The sequence below is a fragment of the Drosophila tropicalis genome, unplaced genomic scaffold, assembly GCF_018151085.1.
Source record: "Drosophila tropicalis isolate 14030-0801.00 unplaced genomic scaffold, ASM1815108v1 contig_867, whole genome shotgun sequence".
Lineage (NCBI taxonomy): Eukaryota > Metazoa > Arthropoda > Insecta > Diptera > Drosophilidae > Drosophila > Drosophila tropicalis.
In genome coordinates, this window is record NW_027173362.1 from 3,539,814 (window position 1) to 3,554,765 (window position 14,952).

The following is a 14,952-nucleotide window of genomic DNA, read 5'->3' on the forward strand; positions in this document are numbered from 1 at the left end:
GTATATTGGAATTCGATGCTCTTTATTTTCGTAAAATACTGCATCAAATACTGGGATGTTAAAAAGCCCTTTGTTTAATTAAGGGATGATGACAATATAAAAGCATACAAAATGGTAATTGAATTGGACAACTCTGACAACTTCTTGGGAAACCTGCAAAACGAACAAGTTACACAAGCTTTGTTGAGTTGTGATTTAAAAACAAAAAGCTTCCGAGCTGTTTGAAAATCGATATTGCGGGATAAACAACCCTGAAAAGCACAATGACAAACCAACCCTGACTTCAATTAACAGTTGCTAATAAAAGCTTTTATTCTGTAACGGTTTTACAACTTGAATATTTTTTTATTTATTATTATTATAATTTTTATTTCAATATTGAGTCTAAGGAAGTCAATAGATTGAAATATCTCGATGAACTAGGAATGCCATTACAAAATAATAATTAATACCACAATTTTTATTTCAAATATTGAATCGCAGCTTTACGTGGTCACAAATTTCTGAAAACACTATGATTTAAACACTATTTAATGACAAAAGGCATACATGTATTATTTCAAAAATAACTATATAACTGTTTTTAACTAAAAAGCTTAAATATTGCTCCTGTTACACAGGTTTTATCAAGCGAAAGATTGATTAGATTGGAGATTGATCGCATTTTTTAACATATTCCAAAATATTCTTATTTTTTATATAAATTACTGATTTAAAATAGTAAGGCAACATTTTTTAAGACTTAATTCTTCTTATATTTCGTGTCCCAAAATTTTGTATAAGTGCCCATATTTTGATATTAACAGAAATCGTGACATGACTTGCTCGCAAATGTTTGCTGGGTTATGCCCTATAAAAACGATGTTCGCTGGGTTATTGAGTTAGTGTTGTTTTTATTTACGAAGTGAGCGGTTGTGCGGTCGCTCGATATTACAAAATTTTGTTTTTTAAAAGGTCCGAAAATATTTTATGAAAAAGTTTAAATAAATTGATTATTACCCCCAGACTAAAGCGTCTAGCAAAAGTAAATTTGTGTTCCATTTTGTTGTTTGTGTTTTTTTTTCTCTTTTTGTTGTTGCTGTGTGTTTTTGTTGTTGTATTCGAAGTTTGTTTTGCCGGCAAAACGAATGGCAAAGTGACGCGCGCAACGGAATCCAGAAAAAAACCAACAAAATACAGAAGAAACTGCAGACTGCAAAATATATTTCGAAAATTCAAATTCAAAAATAGCAACAAACGAAACGAAGCAGCAAGATAGTGTGTGTGTGTGTGTGTGTTTGAGTGTGTATTTGTGTGTGTGTGTGCGTAATTTAATATTACTTTCAGCACAAACAATTTGGTTTTTGTTTCTTGTCCAAGTGTTTTGAATTATTCCATTGTCAATAGAGGGGAGGTTAGTTGCTTAGTTGGTTGGGTCGGGTATTGGGGGTTGGGGGGATTAATCAGCTGAAGGTGAACCAGTTCGAATGGCGGCGTAACGTTTTTTTTTTTCGTTATTTCGGTTTTCAAGTGCAATTTATTTAGCTAAATGACGTCACTGCTTGACTCTACGATGATGATGATCATTAGAGCGTGTTTCTACTGTCTGCCCCCTTCTGCTCTTTTTTCTGTCTGTTTCCGATGATTCGCCATGTCGATGATTCAATTCACATCTAAGGATCTGACGTCATTTCGATCTCTACTTTCTGCTTATGACTAAAAAGTTAAAAAGGCAAAAAAAAAAAAGAAGAAATACTAACGAATCGATATCAGCTGATAATGAAATAGAAAAACAAAGAAAGAAAAAAAGAGGAATGCCAAAAGGCTGATAAGATTAGATAAAACCAACGTACAGAAAAATTATTGCCCTTAGCCTCAACAGCAGCAACAGCAACAAAAACAACAATTACATCTTTTTGTTTATTCAACAATTTTTAGAGCAACATTTGAATTGGACAACAAAATAAACTTTGAAACCGGTTGCAAAACTTTTAGAATAAAAAATAAAAAAAAAAAAACAAAGCTTACACACACACACATACCCAAACACACGTCATTGTGCCATTCTAAAGAGGGAAAAACGACAATTCAAAATCAGCAACAGGTGAGTCGATACATTTGCATTAAAATTTAACGTATTTTGTCTAAAGGGGTAAATATACACACGTTCATATGTATGTAAATATATTTGTATAGAGCCAACATTCGTTCATTAATCAACACAAAGTGCAGCGCGGATCCTCGAGAAGGAGATGAAGGGAAATATCCCCTCCCAAGAACCATTTTATACCTTTCTTTCCAAAAAAAAACTTCCTCTGCCAAAGCTCAAGAATGTTCATGATCTCGTGCTCGGCTTCGACTTCCAAGGTTTGGGATGACAAAAGGACATATAAATTGGCGGGAAAAGGTTTCACAAGTAATCATATTGTGTCTAGAAACTAAAAGTTTATATAACCCTGGATCGCTAAGTACAATTTTCTCAACTTACATGTAGTTCACCTGATATTTATAGTAGTTACCGAAAGTTACTTGATTGGGAGCATTTAGAAAACGATATAGACAATTTTCGAAGATCAGTTTCTTTTACAATAAAAATTTGTTTTTTAAACTTACAAAAAACAATCGCTTGCTTTTGCTTCATAACTTTAATTTTCTAACTATAGACTTATGTACATATGTACATGTATATGTAAATTTGATCCATTTCCAAAGTCTGACTCAATACGATAGCCTTCAAAATACTGAATTTTTATCATCATTCCTATATTACGCCAAGAGTCGTCTCATGCAGTCGGTGATAAACTTTCTGGTTAATTTTTGTTTGCTGATTCTGTATCAAGTTTTCGACGAGAAGAGGTCTTGAATATTGTTCGTTGGTATTGCATGTTTTCCACATGGCCCCGTCGTTTATCTTATACATTTCCGCTTCACAAGTTTTGTTGTCGCAATTTCTTTACAAAATGCTCATTTTTATTCCATTTTGTTGTTATAGTTGTTGTTGTTGTTTTTGGCATGACCTGCATTCGTTTTTCGGGTTTTATGATTGCTGTCCGTCCGTCCGGCCCGTTCGCAGTCTAACATTTAATGTTTAAACAAAAACAACGCAACTGGCCGACAACCAACAACAATTCCCAAACATGGAGGTGAAAACATCTTTAGAAATATTGTAAATATTGCCACAAGAAATTCCTAAACTTGTCTTTCTCTCAATGTTAGAAAAGTCAATCAGATTGAATGTTGTCCAAATTAATAAGTTTTCAAAGTAATTTAGTAGACATTTTCGAGTGATTAACTAAAAAGAAAGTCGTTGTAACTACCTATGTATGTATTAGATATAGAATTGAAATCGCAGTCGACTAGTTTTCATCCAAAAGGCCTTTCGTTCAGATTGTGTGGGACTTAAAATAATCAAGTTGTTTTTTTACTTGCAAGCAACATGTTTTAGTTTTTATTTTCTTTTTGCCTTTAATACGCCGCAATTTGCAGTAAATTGATATGACTTAACCTCATTTGCGTGTGTGCAATTTGAGATGCCATCACGACACCCAGTTCCTACCCCTCCTGCTCCTCTTAACCACCAACAAATTGTTAGCACCCTTTGCCTTTGGTCTTTGCTTCTTCGAAACTCATCAAACATTAGAAAGTTGTTTGCTGGAAAGTTGTTGGTGAAAGAACATTGAAATTTGCTGATTAACTGGGTCACATTATGACCCTTTAATCAGACATTCGGTTGATAGAGGGCACTCCTGCCAACCCCTATTGTTGTTGCCTACTTTTGGGGTGGTTGGTTAGCTGATGCATTTTGTGTTGTGGCCATAAAACTGTCAGGTTTTACCCATATTGCCAGCCAAGTTGTCTAATTTATGAAAGAGCCAGCCAAAGCCAGTCAAACCAACGGGCCATTGCATGTATTGGGGCCATCGAAAAGGTTAAGGGTGGTCGGCTTGACTCTAAGAACATTTCCTCCACACAAAAGAAGGCCGAACCAAACTACCCTTGCTTCCAAGTGGTCACCGCTAGAAAAAGTGCAATATAATTGCACCCTAGATCGAAAAAAGTTATATATTTATATATTCTTGATCAGATCTAGTTATAGATCAAATCAAATAGGTGAAATCAATTATTTCATCAATTATTTCAATTATGTCGAAATGTTAGCACTTAAGGAGGTAAAAAATACGGTCTTGGGGGAGGAAACTTCCTCCTCTTATTTCATCCCTCGTGAATGTCCCACTGACAGGTGTAGAAAAAAATTAAGAAAATGAAAATTTTCCTCCTAAAAGATGAAATTAAGATGAAAGTAGCAATTCGATAGGCCAAAGAATTCCTCGTGACTAAATGAGACTCTTCCCTTTTTATTTTATTTTTTTAAACTGTAACATATTCGAATATTAAAATCTGCTTTCTGTATCCTACTAAGCAAGTGCATCCATGTTGTTTAGATAGGATCGTTTAATAGATGGTCAAGGATTCTATGCCTATTTTAATGAAGATTTATTCCAGGGATTCCCTGAAAATAAAGGGAAAACCTCTGGATATGTTTATAAATTGGTTCATTAAAAGGTCAAAAGCCCGTTTTAAACGGATTCCAGGTGTATGAGGAATAAAGTCGTATTCTTAGGGTATTTAATTATTCCACAAGCATTTGTAAACTTTCCTCCCTCGTCTTTATTATTGGCTTTGCGTGTGCCGCCGCCAAAGTACAGTGAACTGCAGGAATAGAAAGAAGGGTGAGAGAAGGGGAATGTCCAAATGCAATTGGCGGCTATTTAAGTGGGTAAAAGAGAAACCACACACACACAAAGTATGTCAAATTTATTTCGCTCTCTCTTTCCCCCTCTCTATCTCTGGTATAATACTTTTTTTTTATTATTGATCCAAGTCAACCCCGATCTAAGAACCAAATGACGCATGACACAAACTATGATGAAATTGTTGCGATTGCAACACACACCCACGTCTAGGAAAGTCCCCCATCCCCCCTTTACCCCCTCACTTGAGATTTGTTAATACCAAAAGAAAGAAAAAGGCGTTGAAAAATTCTTTTCAAACGAAAGATTTATAGAATATAGAGAAATAGAGAGAGAGAGAGAGAGATTTGCGCAACAAATTTGTGTCCACAACTTGTTGATTTTAATTTTGTTGCTGTTTTTTCTTTATTCTAATGATTAATACGAATTCCCTTTTTACAAAAACGAGCAAACATTAGACTGAAAATCCTAAAAATCTTATCAAACTCTGCGGTTTCCTTTCTCCTATGATGACGACATTGATGATTTAATTTTTGTTGAAATTTTGTTGATTCAATCAACTTTGCTGCGAATGAATAAAATGCAAATCTATATGTTAATTTTGTTGTTGATTTCAATTTGAATTTGATTTCTTTCTTTCCACTAGTCAAAAAGTTCAAAGTCAATTTTCTATGATAAACTGAAAGAAAATTCAAATGTTATAGATAAAAAAGACGGCAGTCGACCCTAGAATATACCCTAATAGAATAATGATCTTTGTGTAAACTCGATTTGGGAATTAAATAATAAAAGCTGTATACGAATATATAGAAAATTCTTGAGGCGCTTTTAGTCTCAAGTTTTGTTATCTAGTCAAATCATACCGCAAATATACCCCACAATTGTTACCTCCCATCGCTACCAGAGGGTGTATACAAAATATAAAAGAAAAAATCTAAATTGTTTTATAAACAAACACAACAGAAAGAGAGAGAGAGAGTGAGAGAAACGATTGAGACGAAAATTGTTTCAAGTATCCAAAAAAGAAACAAAATAATTTAGATATAACCTTGCCTTGGCGGATAGAGCTTTAGAAATTATGATGAAAACAGAAAAATGTCCAGAAAGATATAAATCTATAGACATAGAACCGAATACATATATACTTATGTATGTATATATGTATTTATGGATTTCAAGTCAGTAGATGGGGAGAAAAATGAAGCAATATTGCAACAGTCGCCAGATGTTATACGTGTCTATATAACTGAGGACCTTATATGTATGTATGTATATACTTTGTCCCCCACCCTCTGCCCTGCCCACCCAGAAAGTTGGCTTATCGCTTGTTTGCTCAAGCACGTTGACTGTTAATTACCCATCAAGTAATGCACATACAAGTATACATATATATATGTATATAGAATCAACACACAGTTCAATTGAGTTTCCTTTGCCCTTTTTATGACTCATTTTGTGCTCGAGCTGTTGTTTCAATGTAGATCGATCGAATGATTGACTTTATGTCACGTCCATATTATGCCTTCACCTTAATCTTCTCGTGCTTTTAACTCTACCTAATTACCGAACTAAACAAATTAACTTAAATTATGCGGCAATTAGCTGTCATTACTTTGTATATACTCTATATATACACATATATTTGTATAATGTTTCGTGTTCAATTTGCACAAAGCACTCACTCAGTATCGTTACGCTTTTGTTTTGTTTTGTTATGTCAATGGGAAAACTTTTCGTGAACTTTTCCCACCCATCAAATTATTATATACCCCACATAAAGGCCACATATACATACATACATACACATACATACTTATTTAATATTGTACAACGTTCATGCTAATTTTACAATTTGCTATACATTTTCCCATTGCAATGCAAATAAAATGCTTGTCAAAACTACGATTTTATAAAAATGTAAAAGTTTCTGTCTTTTAAAGATTTTAAAGTGTTTTTAGTGTTTGAATTTCCAATATTTGATAAAATGAATCAAGGGAAAGCCGAATAGCACACAACTCGACAGTTTAAGAAGTCGTTTTTTGCTCCTTAAACCTGCTGATACACAAGATTAAGCCCAATAAACAGTAAAAAAAAAAAACCCGTACAGAAACTATAAAAGATCTAATTAGATCTTAACTTTTTTGGAGTTTAAAGGCATTTCAACATTTGGTGACCCCGACGTTGAGACGTTGAATGCAACTCAAAGCCTTATTTGAATTTCCTTATATTACTTTTTAGTGGTGTTTAACGATACCACACAGAAACTGGAAAAGAACCAACAGGAATTCTTACGCCTAAACTCATAGAAAGTGGACGTAATGTAGGTATGCATACATATACCCAGTGAGGGTTTACTGGGTATGCCGATATAGTAAAAGCGAATAAAAAACCACAACTGAAATATTGTTGGGTGTTTTAAAGTGTTGATGGGGTAAATTTTTAGCCAGTTTGGCGGCACGCCCATAAAGCGAAGAGGGGAGGGGCGAGGGAATGGTAACAAATCAAGCGGAAAATTCTTAATTATAGCACCGTAGATCACTTGATCTTATCCCTATGTTGTGTGGGGTATTAGGCGCCCCCCATTCAATTCTACGCTCCATTCTCTGTGTTTACTTCTACTTAGTTTGTGTAGGTTTTGTGGTTTGGCCTCAGAGCCCGCAGCAATGAACTTTAAACAAAAACAAATCGCTGAAAATGTTGCAAAAAAAACAAAAAACTATAGAGAAAATCAAAAGTCGTTTTTTGTATGTGGGCTGGTGAAACTGAACGGAAATCGCCCTCCCCATTTTCAGTTTTGTTTTGTTTTTCTCTTTCGAAAATATGAAATGTGACTTTAACTTTAACTCTGCCAGGCATAACATGGGCCCTCATCGAAGTTACGCATCGCCAGTCACTAACTCTTGGCATTGGAATTTTTAATTTCAATTTCACGTCATTCGAAGTTCCTCATACCCTTGGCTACCATACTAAACTGGTAGTCATCAGGAGAGCATCAGATGCAAAATCTAGTGAAGAAAGCCAATCCTACATATCTCAATCTCAAATTTCCTACGCCTATCACAAATGATGTCCCTTTCGTGATAAAAGAGTATCCTGATTAAGACTTGATATAGTCGGTTATACCTTGTTTCGCTGTCAAACAAATCGTTCAACTAGAAAAATGTTTACCAACTAACCTGTACTGTCCCCCACTCCATTTCCCTCTCGGGCCTCTCATTTGCTCTCTTGTGGAGCGGAAATGAAGAAATGCATTTAAAGGTAGGCGAAACTCTACTTGTCTTTTGCAGTACGATGTATGTATGTATGTATGTACATATGTGTGTGTGTGCATATTATTTCGAGGGCCTGGCATAAATTTAGCAAAAAGGAATTTATTTTTAATTGAAATCCCAGACGTCAAATAATTTCCGGCCATGGAAATTTGAGTGCACCCTTTTCGGACAATTTTTAGTCAGGCGCAAAGCGGGAGAACAAAAAAACAAACAAACCTCTTTAATCTAATTAAGAGTGAATGTAATGGGATGATGATAGGAGTATGCTTGTCCGTTGATCATGATGATGATGGTGATAGGTTGATCTGACATGACTGATGCAATGCGAGTGATCATCGTCCCAAATGAATGGCAAAAGAATTAGAGATTATATCTTAATAATTATCCCTTGTTTTAAAAAGGCATTTTAATATTTGGTGACCCCGACTTTGCCCATGGAATGCTTCTACTCCCTATATGAAGATTTAAAGACCTTGAAAATATGGTGATCCCGACCAAACTGAAAGACGTTTTACCTTCAAACTGGGGAAACTGTTGACCACACAACTTGGTAACCCCGACGAGATAAATGAAATTTTTAGTATACATTTCATTGCATGTGTTCTGCCTAGTTTTTGAGAAATAATTCAAATATGGTACACATAACTCTATCTGTTAACGACAGAAAGAAAGATTTCTTATGTTTATTTTCCAGTTCTTTTAACCAAACGTTGTTGTGTGCGTGTGTATGTGGGGTTCATTTGCCTTTCTGTGTTTTTTTTTTATCATCACTTGGGATTTGCCTTCTGTTGTGTCCTTCTTGTGTGTGTGTGTGTGACTGGCTACTGCCTACTTCATTTCAGTTTGTTTGCCTTATGCAAATTTTTAGACTTAGCCACCCTCTTTAGCCGCAAACGGGTTCAAAAACCTTTTGCGGCTCTCTGGTGACATTTGGCCGGAAGTTGATTTTTGCCTTTAATTGCAGGAACAAGCCCAAAAGAAGTAGAAGCAGGGAGTTAGTTTTACCCGTCATGCTAATGGGGTGGCAAGTGTGGGAGGAAATGGATGGCATTTAGTCGTGTGGAAGGGCTCTGCGATCCGATACGGTTGTCATGCACTTGGCGAAACGAAATTCCTATTGATTTTTTTTTTGTTGTGTTCTTTGTGTTTTTTTCGTGTCGTTTTGTTTGTGTGTTTGTGTATATTAGGAAAACCAAGTCACTGGGTCGCCAGGTAATACCCCAAGAGTTCCAGTGACTCGGGTTGAATTTATGACACCAATTATTTATGAATTCTAAATTTGTTTGGCGCATTGCCAAAAGCAACCGGCGCGCGACGTACGACGCAGACAGATAGACCAACTGGTAGTAGGCGAAAGAAGGAGGAGTAGTTCCTGCTGGGTAATTTGAATGATATGGGACGGCCAAGACAGAGAGACAGGGAAAGCAGAGGTTGGCTTATACGAAAACGTAAATACCCAGGCTATAAATAACCAACGACAGTGTTTAGTCGCGCTATAAACCAGATCTCACACACTATATACAATATACACAACTACCTTATCTCTGTAACGTATGCAAATTTGTTCCGATTCTGAAATTTCGCATTCTGTTTGTTCTCAATACTCCGCGATTCAACTATTTCCGATTACCAAAGACGCAATTGCAATTTCTTAAAGGACATTTCGGGTTTCAATTTAAAAAAGAAGGCCGATTTTAATGAAAAAAAAGGAAATTATTTAAACATTTTAAACAATTTGTTGCATTTGTTTAAGTGTGCCATTTTTGTTTTGTAGATCCGTTTTATTAGGGTTTCACGTTACTTAAAGGATATCAAACTAACGATGACTTTTCCTTTCATTTTATTTGTAGCTCGGGCTCAAGGACGACACCACAAGGATACCCAACAGTCCCCCATCTGAGACCCTCAATTCTCAAACTACCCAAAAAAAAAAGAAATAGAAAAGAAGTAAAAAAGTGAAAGGATAGTAAAAGTAACGAAACCCCAAAAGTATATACATATATATATATATATATATATATATATAGGTAATCGGAAATATGTCAGGGCGCAGAAGTCAGACACAAATGGCGCCTCCACCGCCGCCTCCAAAGCCGAAGAAATCGCAGACAAATGGCAATGTTGCCCCACCGAATGGCACCGCCAACGGCAACGGCAACAGCAACAACAACAACAATTCCAACAACAGTTACAACAGCAGCAATAGCAATAAAATTGTCGCAGTCACAACAACAGGGCCAAAAGTTGGAAACTCCTCGTCAGAAATCGCTCAGAACTCGAGCGTCAATCCAAGAAGCCAGACGCCACCGCGCACAGAGCAGGTTGTGATGACGCCCCGTGGTAAGACAGCGACCAGCACGGTCATTTTGATTGAACGCAAACTGATCGATGAGATCAATGACCGTGTCCATGTGGCCGGCGGCGACCACACTGGCATCATAATCAACAAGGACACAATTGCCGGCCAAAAGAGTGCCAGCAAGGCGGCGGCCCTCTCATTGGAGTTTCGTGTGTTTCTCGTTAGCGCCAATACAGGTAAACATTCGCAAGAGTCGCGAACATTGAGATTCTGGTTCCGTGATTGGTTGACCAACGATGAGAAGCAGGCCCACATTGCCCAGGACTTCTTCAAGGAGCTTGTCAGTCCGCAGGACTTTCCCAGAGGTGAGTAAGCACACACAAGTCGCACATTCCTCCATGGCGATAAATTTGGCATATCCAATTGCAGATTATGTGGGCTTCATTAAAAAGATAATGAAACTAATGCAACATGGCTATGCTGAGATACAATCGATTGAGATTGAGTTACGCATATTGGAGGAGACATCGGCGCCGCCATCACGTCCGCGTAAGTATGGCCCAAAATGGGTCCCTAACTCAATTTCCTAAGCGTAAGCGTAACTTTAATACCAAGACCCATCTCTATCTCCATAACTTTTTGATAATGGTTGTTTCCCTCCTTTCTCTTTACCACCCCGTTCATGATGTATTCTTCTTCTTTTCTTTTGAATCAATTATCATTGTTATTTTTCTTGGCGGGGGTGTGACGACGGCGTCGGCAAAAAAAAAAAAACAAAAAACAGCACGCGATGGCTACATCATCTACTGCTATGGCGACTGCAATCGCAAATTTGAGGAGGCGCTGCTGGCGCAGAAGAAAACAGGTGATGGCGACAATCTGATGAAGGCCATTTGGCTGGACATGTACACTGAACAGCTGAGCGCCAGGCGCAAATGAGTAACCAAAACCGTAACCCAAACCAAAAAAAGAAAACCAAAAACAAAAAAAGACAGCCAGCAAGCAGCTTCTTTATCAATCAACTAATTATTGGCAAATCTAATCCTAAACTTAAAACTTTTCCTCCCCTCTTTCTCTCTCTTGTTTTTAGTTTATGCGTTTATTTGTTGTTGTTATTGGCTATTGTTGTTGTTATTTGTTGATTGTTTTCATTGTACTCCACCTGCCCCTGCCCCCTTCTGTATTCCTAAATAATAATCTATGCACCTGAAATTGAACAAAATGTATAAATAAAAATAATCATAAAATAAACAAAAATATATGTAAAAACTTTTCAATTTTTAATCTTGTAACTGACGTTGCCACGCCCTATTTTAATGACATCTCTTGTGGCCCCCGAGTGGCCAATTTGTCTGCTGCCTGCAATTAAAATGCGCTGCTTAAGCAATTTAACCAACTCTCAGCTCAACTTAACTGAATTCAACTCGTTCTCTCATGCCTCGCCTCGCCTAGCCTAGCCTCGACCAAAAGCATTGCTCTAATCCTGTTCGCCTCCCCCTCCCCCTATTCCCCTAGAGATATTTAGATGCTCCTGAATATGAAAACCTTTTTACTAATAATCATCTTCCGTCTGGCTGAGGCACTCACTTAAACTCATTGCAAATGCTGAATGCCATTTACGAATGCTTTTTTGTTTTCAAGCAATAACTTTATAACGATTTTTGTTCTATAATTAATGCAAAAGAAAGCCATTTACAAGATCTAATCTAAAGATCTCATCTATTTGAAATCAAATTCCCATACATTGATAATCAGATCTGTTTTCGTATTCGTTTTTATATCAATTAATCAGAATTTATAATTTAAATTAAATTAAATCGATTCTAGTTTGAAAACGAAAACATGTCTAAATATTTTCGTAATAAAAATTCAGACAGTTATAAATCGGAATTCAAATCCGACATAACGTAATATATACAACGTTACGTTAAAATTTTGTAAATTCCCACTATGAAATATTTTCTCTGCCAGTTTAGAAATAATGTTTCTTCTCCCTAAAAAGCAAAAATGTTTGCAATTAAATTTCAAAATAACTAACTATAAATTTTTCTTCCTGTATCTTCTATGTGGATAGTTTCGTTAGAGGAATCACAATTTGAATCTCCGCCATTGACACAGGAAAAGGTGCTTGAACTCATTGAACAGGCATATCCCAATCCAGTGTCACCCGAAGATTTGGCAAAGTAAGTTTAACCAACAAATTTAGTTAGAATTGGTATTAAATTTTTTTTGCATTCGTTTTTAGGGATTATGGATGGAGCGAACAGGATGTGTTGCTGGTCATACAATCGCTGCAGGAGCGCGGTTTGATCAAGTTAATGGAATACAATGCCTACACCCGTATTCATCATGAGGATAAGGAGATCAAGGTGGTTAAACAGATGCCAACTATAGCCTCGAATAAGCAGCCCACAATTGCCATCATAACGGCTCAGTATTGTGAGAAACTTGCTGTGGATGCCATGTTGGAAAACAAGGAGACGTTTGTTCGCTATACAACAGTCGGTAGGTGACTCCAGCTAATGGGCAAATATTTTGGCTCGTAATCCCTGCCAATCCGATTAAGCAATTCTGTCGAGCAAATGCAGCAGCAGAAGCAACCAAATGAGATTGACATATGACCATTTCCACGTTCTTATTCTCTACTAATGTTTTTCATGTCTTCTCAATTTCTCTAACTCTCTCTCTCTTTCTTTTCTCTCTCTCTCTCTCCTATCCCTATTCGAATAACGTTACCCAATTTGTTTGTTTGTTTGCCTGCCTGCCTGCAAAAAAAAAAAAAAAAAAAAAAACATAAAAACTCTGTTAATAATGTTTCCCCCCTTCGAAAATCAATATATATATACATATATATAACAGATTCCGATCCCAATCTAACGAACTCACTCAGAAAATCCAAAAAGAAACGAAGATTTGGTAAGCCCACGTTGCCTTAGTTCAAAATTTACTTACTCGAAGACAATTCACAGTCAAGTTCACAAAAATATATCAATGAATGCAAATTATGCGAATGTAACGGAAAGCAACATGGTTAAATTAAACATTAAATTGAAATATTTAAATTTGTTAACTGAATTTTGTGAACTTGACTGAAATTGATCGTTTTTTGTGTTGTCTTTCGTAAGAATTGTTAATGTTGTTGTTATTGAAATCTCTGGTAGAGGACCATAATTTAATTGATTATCCTTGTCACGCACATGTCATAATCAAACACCGCACACCATCAACCACCCAACCACCTCACAAGACCACTTATTACACAGGCACCCTGTATATAAATAGAGCCTACTCTGTTTTTTTTTTTTTGTGACAAAATTTTTGTTTTTGGCTTATCTATGGCAATACGTGGAAAATATATACATAGGATAATACGTTTATAATTGATAATTGTTTACCTCGTTCACGCACAGGCGAATCGAATGTGTATACCTTGGGCAACATTGGAGCACATCGCATTGTGAGCACCAAACTGCCATCTGTGGGCAGCACACGGGAGGCAATGACAGCAACTGGGAACACAACAACCCGTCTACTGGGCACATTCCAAAAGGTTGATTACGTTTTCATTGTGGGCGTGGCCGGTGGAGTGCCACATTATACGGACTACAAGAAGCATGTGAGATTGGGCGATGTGGTCATCTCTTATGTGGACAAACAGCGGGCACTGCTCAGTAACAGGTGCGTAATTGAACAGTTTCCAAAGGAATTAATTCAATTTAATTTGTTTCTTATTCAGCAAGGAGAAACCCTATGTTTATGTGTACGAGAGGAGTGGCGAGGATGTGAAAACCTACTTTCCCATTAATGACTCACTGCAGCAGATTGCCGAGAGTCTGCAGGCGAATATGGAGCTAAAACGCCCTTGGGAGCAGTATCTGAGCGACGCCCAAAAGACGCTGGCCCAGAAAACGGACAGCGATTTTGGACGTCCCGATGCCAAAACGGATAAACTGTTCATGAACATTGGCCACAACGAAGTCATCGAGGTGGCCCATCCCATAGCCGCCGATGAGCAGCAACTTGTCAACGGAGTGCCGCGATTGCGTTTGCATCTGGGACCCATCGGTTCTGGCCGAGATCTGGTGCGCAGCGACGAGTTGCGCACACAGTTTGCACGCAAAAATGGACTCCTGGCCACCGATGTTGAGATGAGCAGTGTCCTGGACAGCATCATTGGCAATTGTCGGGAGAGTTTCGTTCTGGTCAAGGGTATATCGGATTACAAGGACGGCATGTCGACACGTAAATGGCAGAACTATGCATCTTTATCAGCCGCATCGGTGGTCAAGTCCATCATTTGTGGCATGGATGCACCCACCAATGTCTGAATGCACACAGATTTTCCTCCTCCTCCTTCTACTCCTTCTTGTTGCATTTCAACAATTTTTATCAAGAATTTTATTCATTTGTGTTTATTAACCCAAAGGCAAATCGAGGGGATGGAATCCCCGTTTCCTCTATACAATTTTTGTTATTTATTTTGTTATGCTTATTATTTGCATTTGTTTTTTTTTTTTTTTTTTGTACTACAATATTTAAATAATATATATGCAAATGTAATATGTATGTAATGTAATTTACACAAGAAACAACCAAAACCACATGAATAAAAATGATTGCAAACTTTTGCAAAAAACCAACACATATTTAA

At 36.9% G+C, this 14,952-nt stretch overlaps 2 protein-coding genes across 8 annotated transcripts in view; one reads left to right on the forward strand and one right to left on the reverse strand.

Annotated features, from left to right (window-relative positions):
- The window catches only part of rst (roughest), a 240,091-nt gene that overhangs the window by 208,403 nt on the left and 16,736 nt on the right, over positions 1-14,952 (reverse strand). The gene's annotated exons all lie outside the window — the stretch shown is intronic.
- On the forward strand, positions 891-14,947 carry LOC137583519 (uncharacterized). 5 transcript variants are annotated; one of them, XM_068298578.1, is made up of 11 exons: positions 891-954; positions 1,918-2,083; positions 9,853-9,974; positions 10,030-10,666; positions 10,731-10,850; positions 11,086-11,166; positions 12,376-12,484; positions 12,547-12,806; positions 13,161-13,217; positions 13,712-13,979; positions 14,038-14,947. In XM_068298578.1, exons 4-11 carry the CDS (start codon positions 10,042-10,044, stop codon positions 14,627-14,629), a joined length of 2,112 nt encoding a protein of 703 aa, XP_068154679.1. In that variant the 5' UTR covers positions 891-954; positions 1,918-2,083; positions 9,853-9,974; positions 10,030-10,041; the 3' UTR covers positions 14,630-14,947. The 5 variants fall into 5 exon arrangements, with proteins under 5 accessions (XP_068154679.1, XP_068154678.1, XP_068154680.1 ...); XM_068298577.1 differs by having other exon boundaries at positions 897-1,024; XM_068298579.1 differs by lacking the exon at positions 13,161-13,217 and having other exon boundaries at positions 897-1,024.

Coding starts and splice junctions, on each gene's coding strand:
- LOC137583519 (XM_068298578.1), top strand. CDS start 10,042: ATGTCAGGGCGCAGAAGTCAGACACAAATGGCGCCTCCACCGCCGCCT. Junction 12,485..12,546: donor TCACCCGAAGATTTGGCAAA/GTAAGTTTAACC, acceptor ATTCGTTTTTAG/GGATTATGGATGGAGCGAAC. Junction 13,980..14,037: donor CGGGCACTGCTCAGTAACAG/GTGCGTAATTGA, acceptor TTTCTTATTCAG/CAAGGAGAAACCCTATGTTT.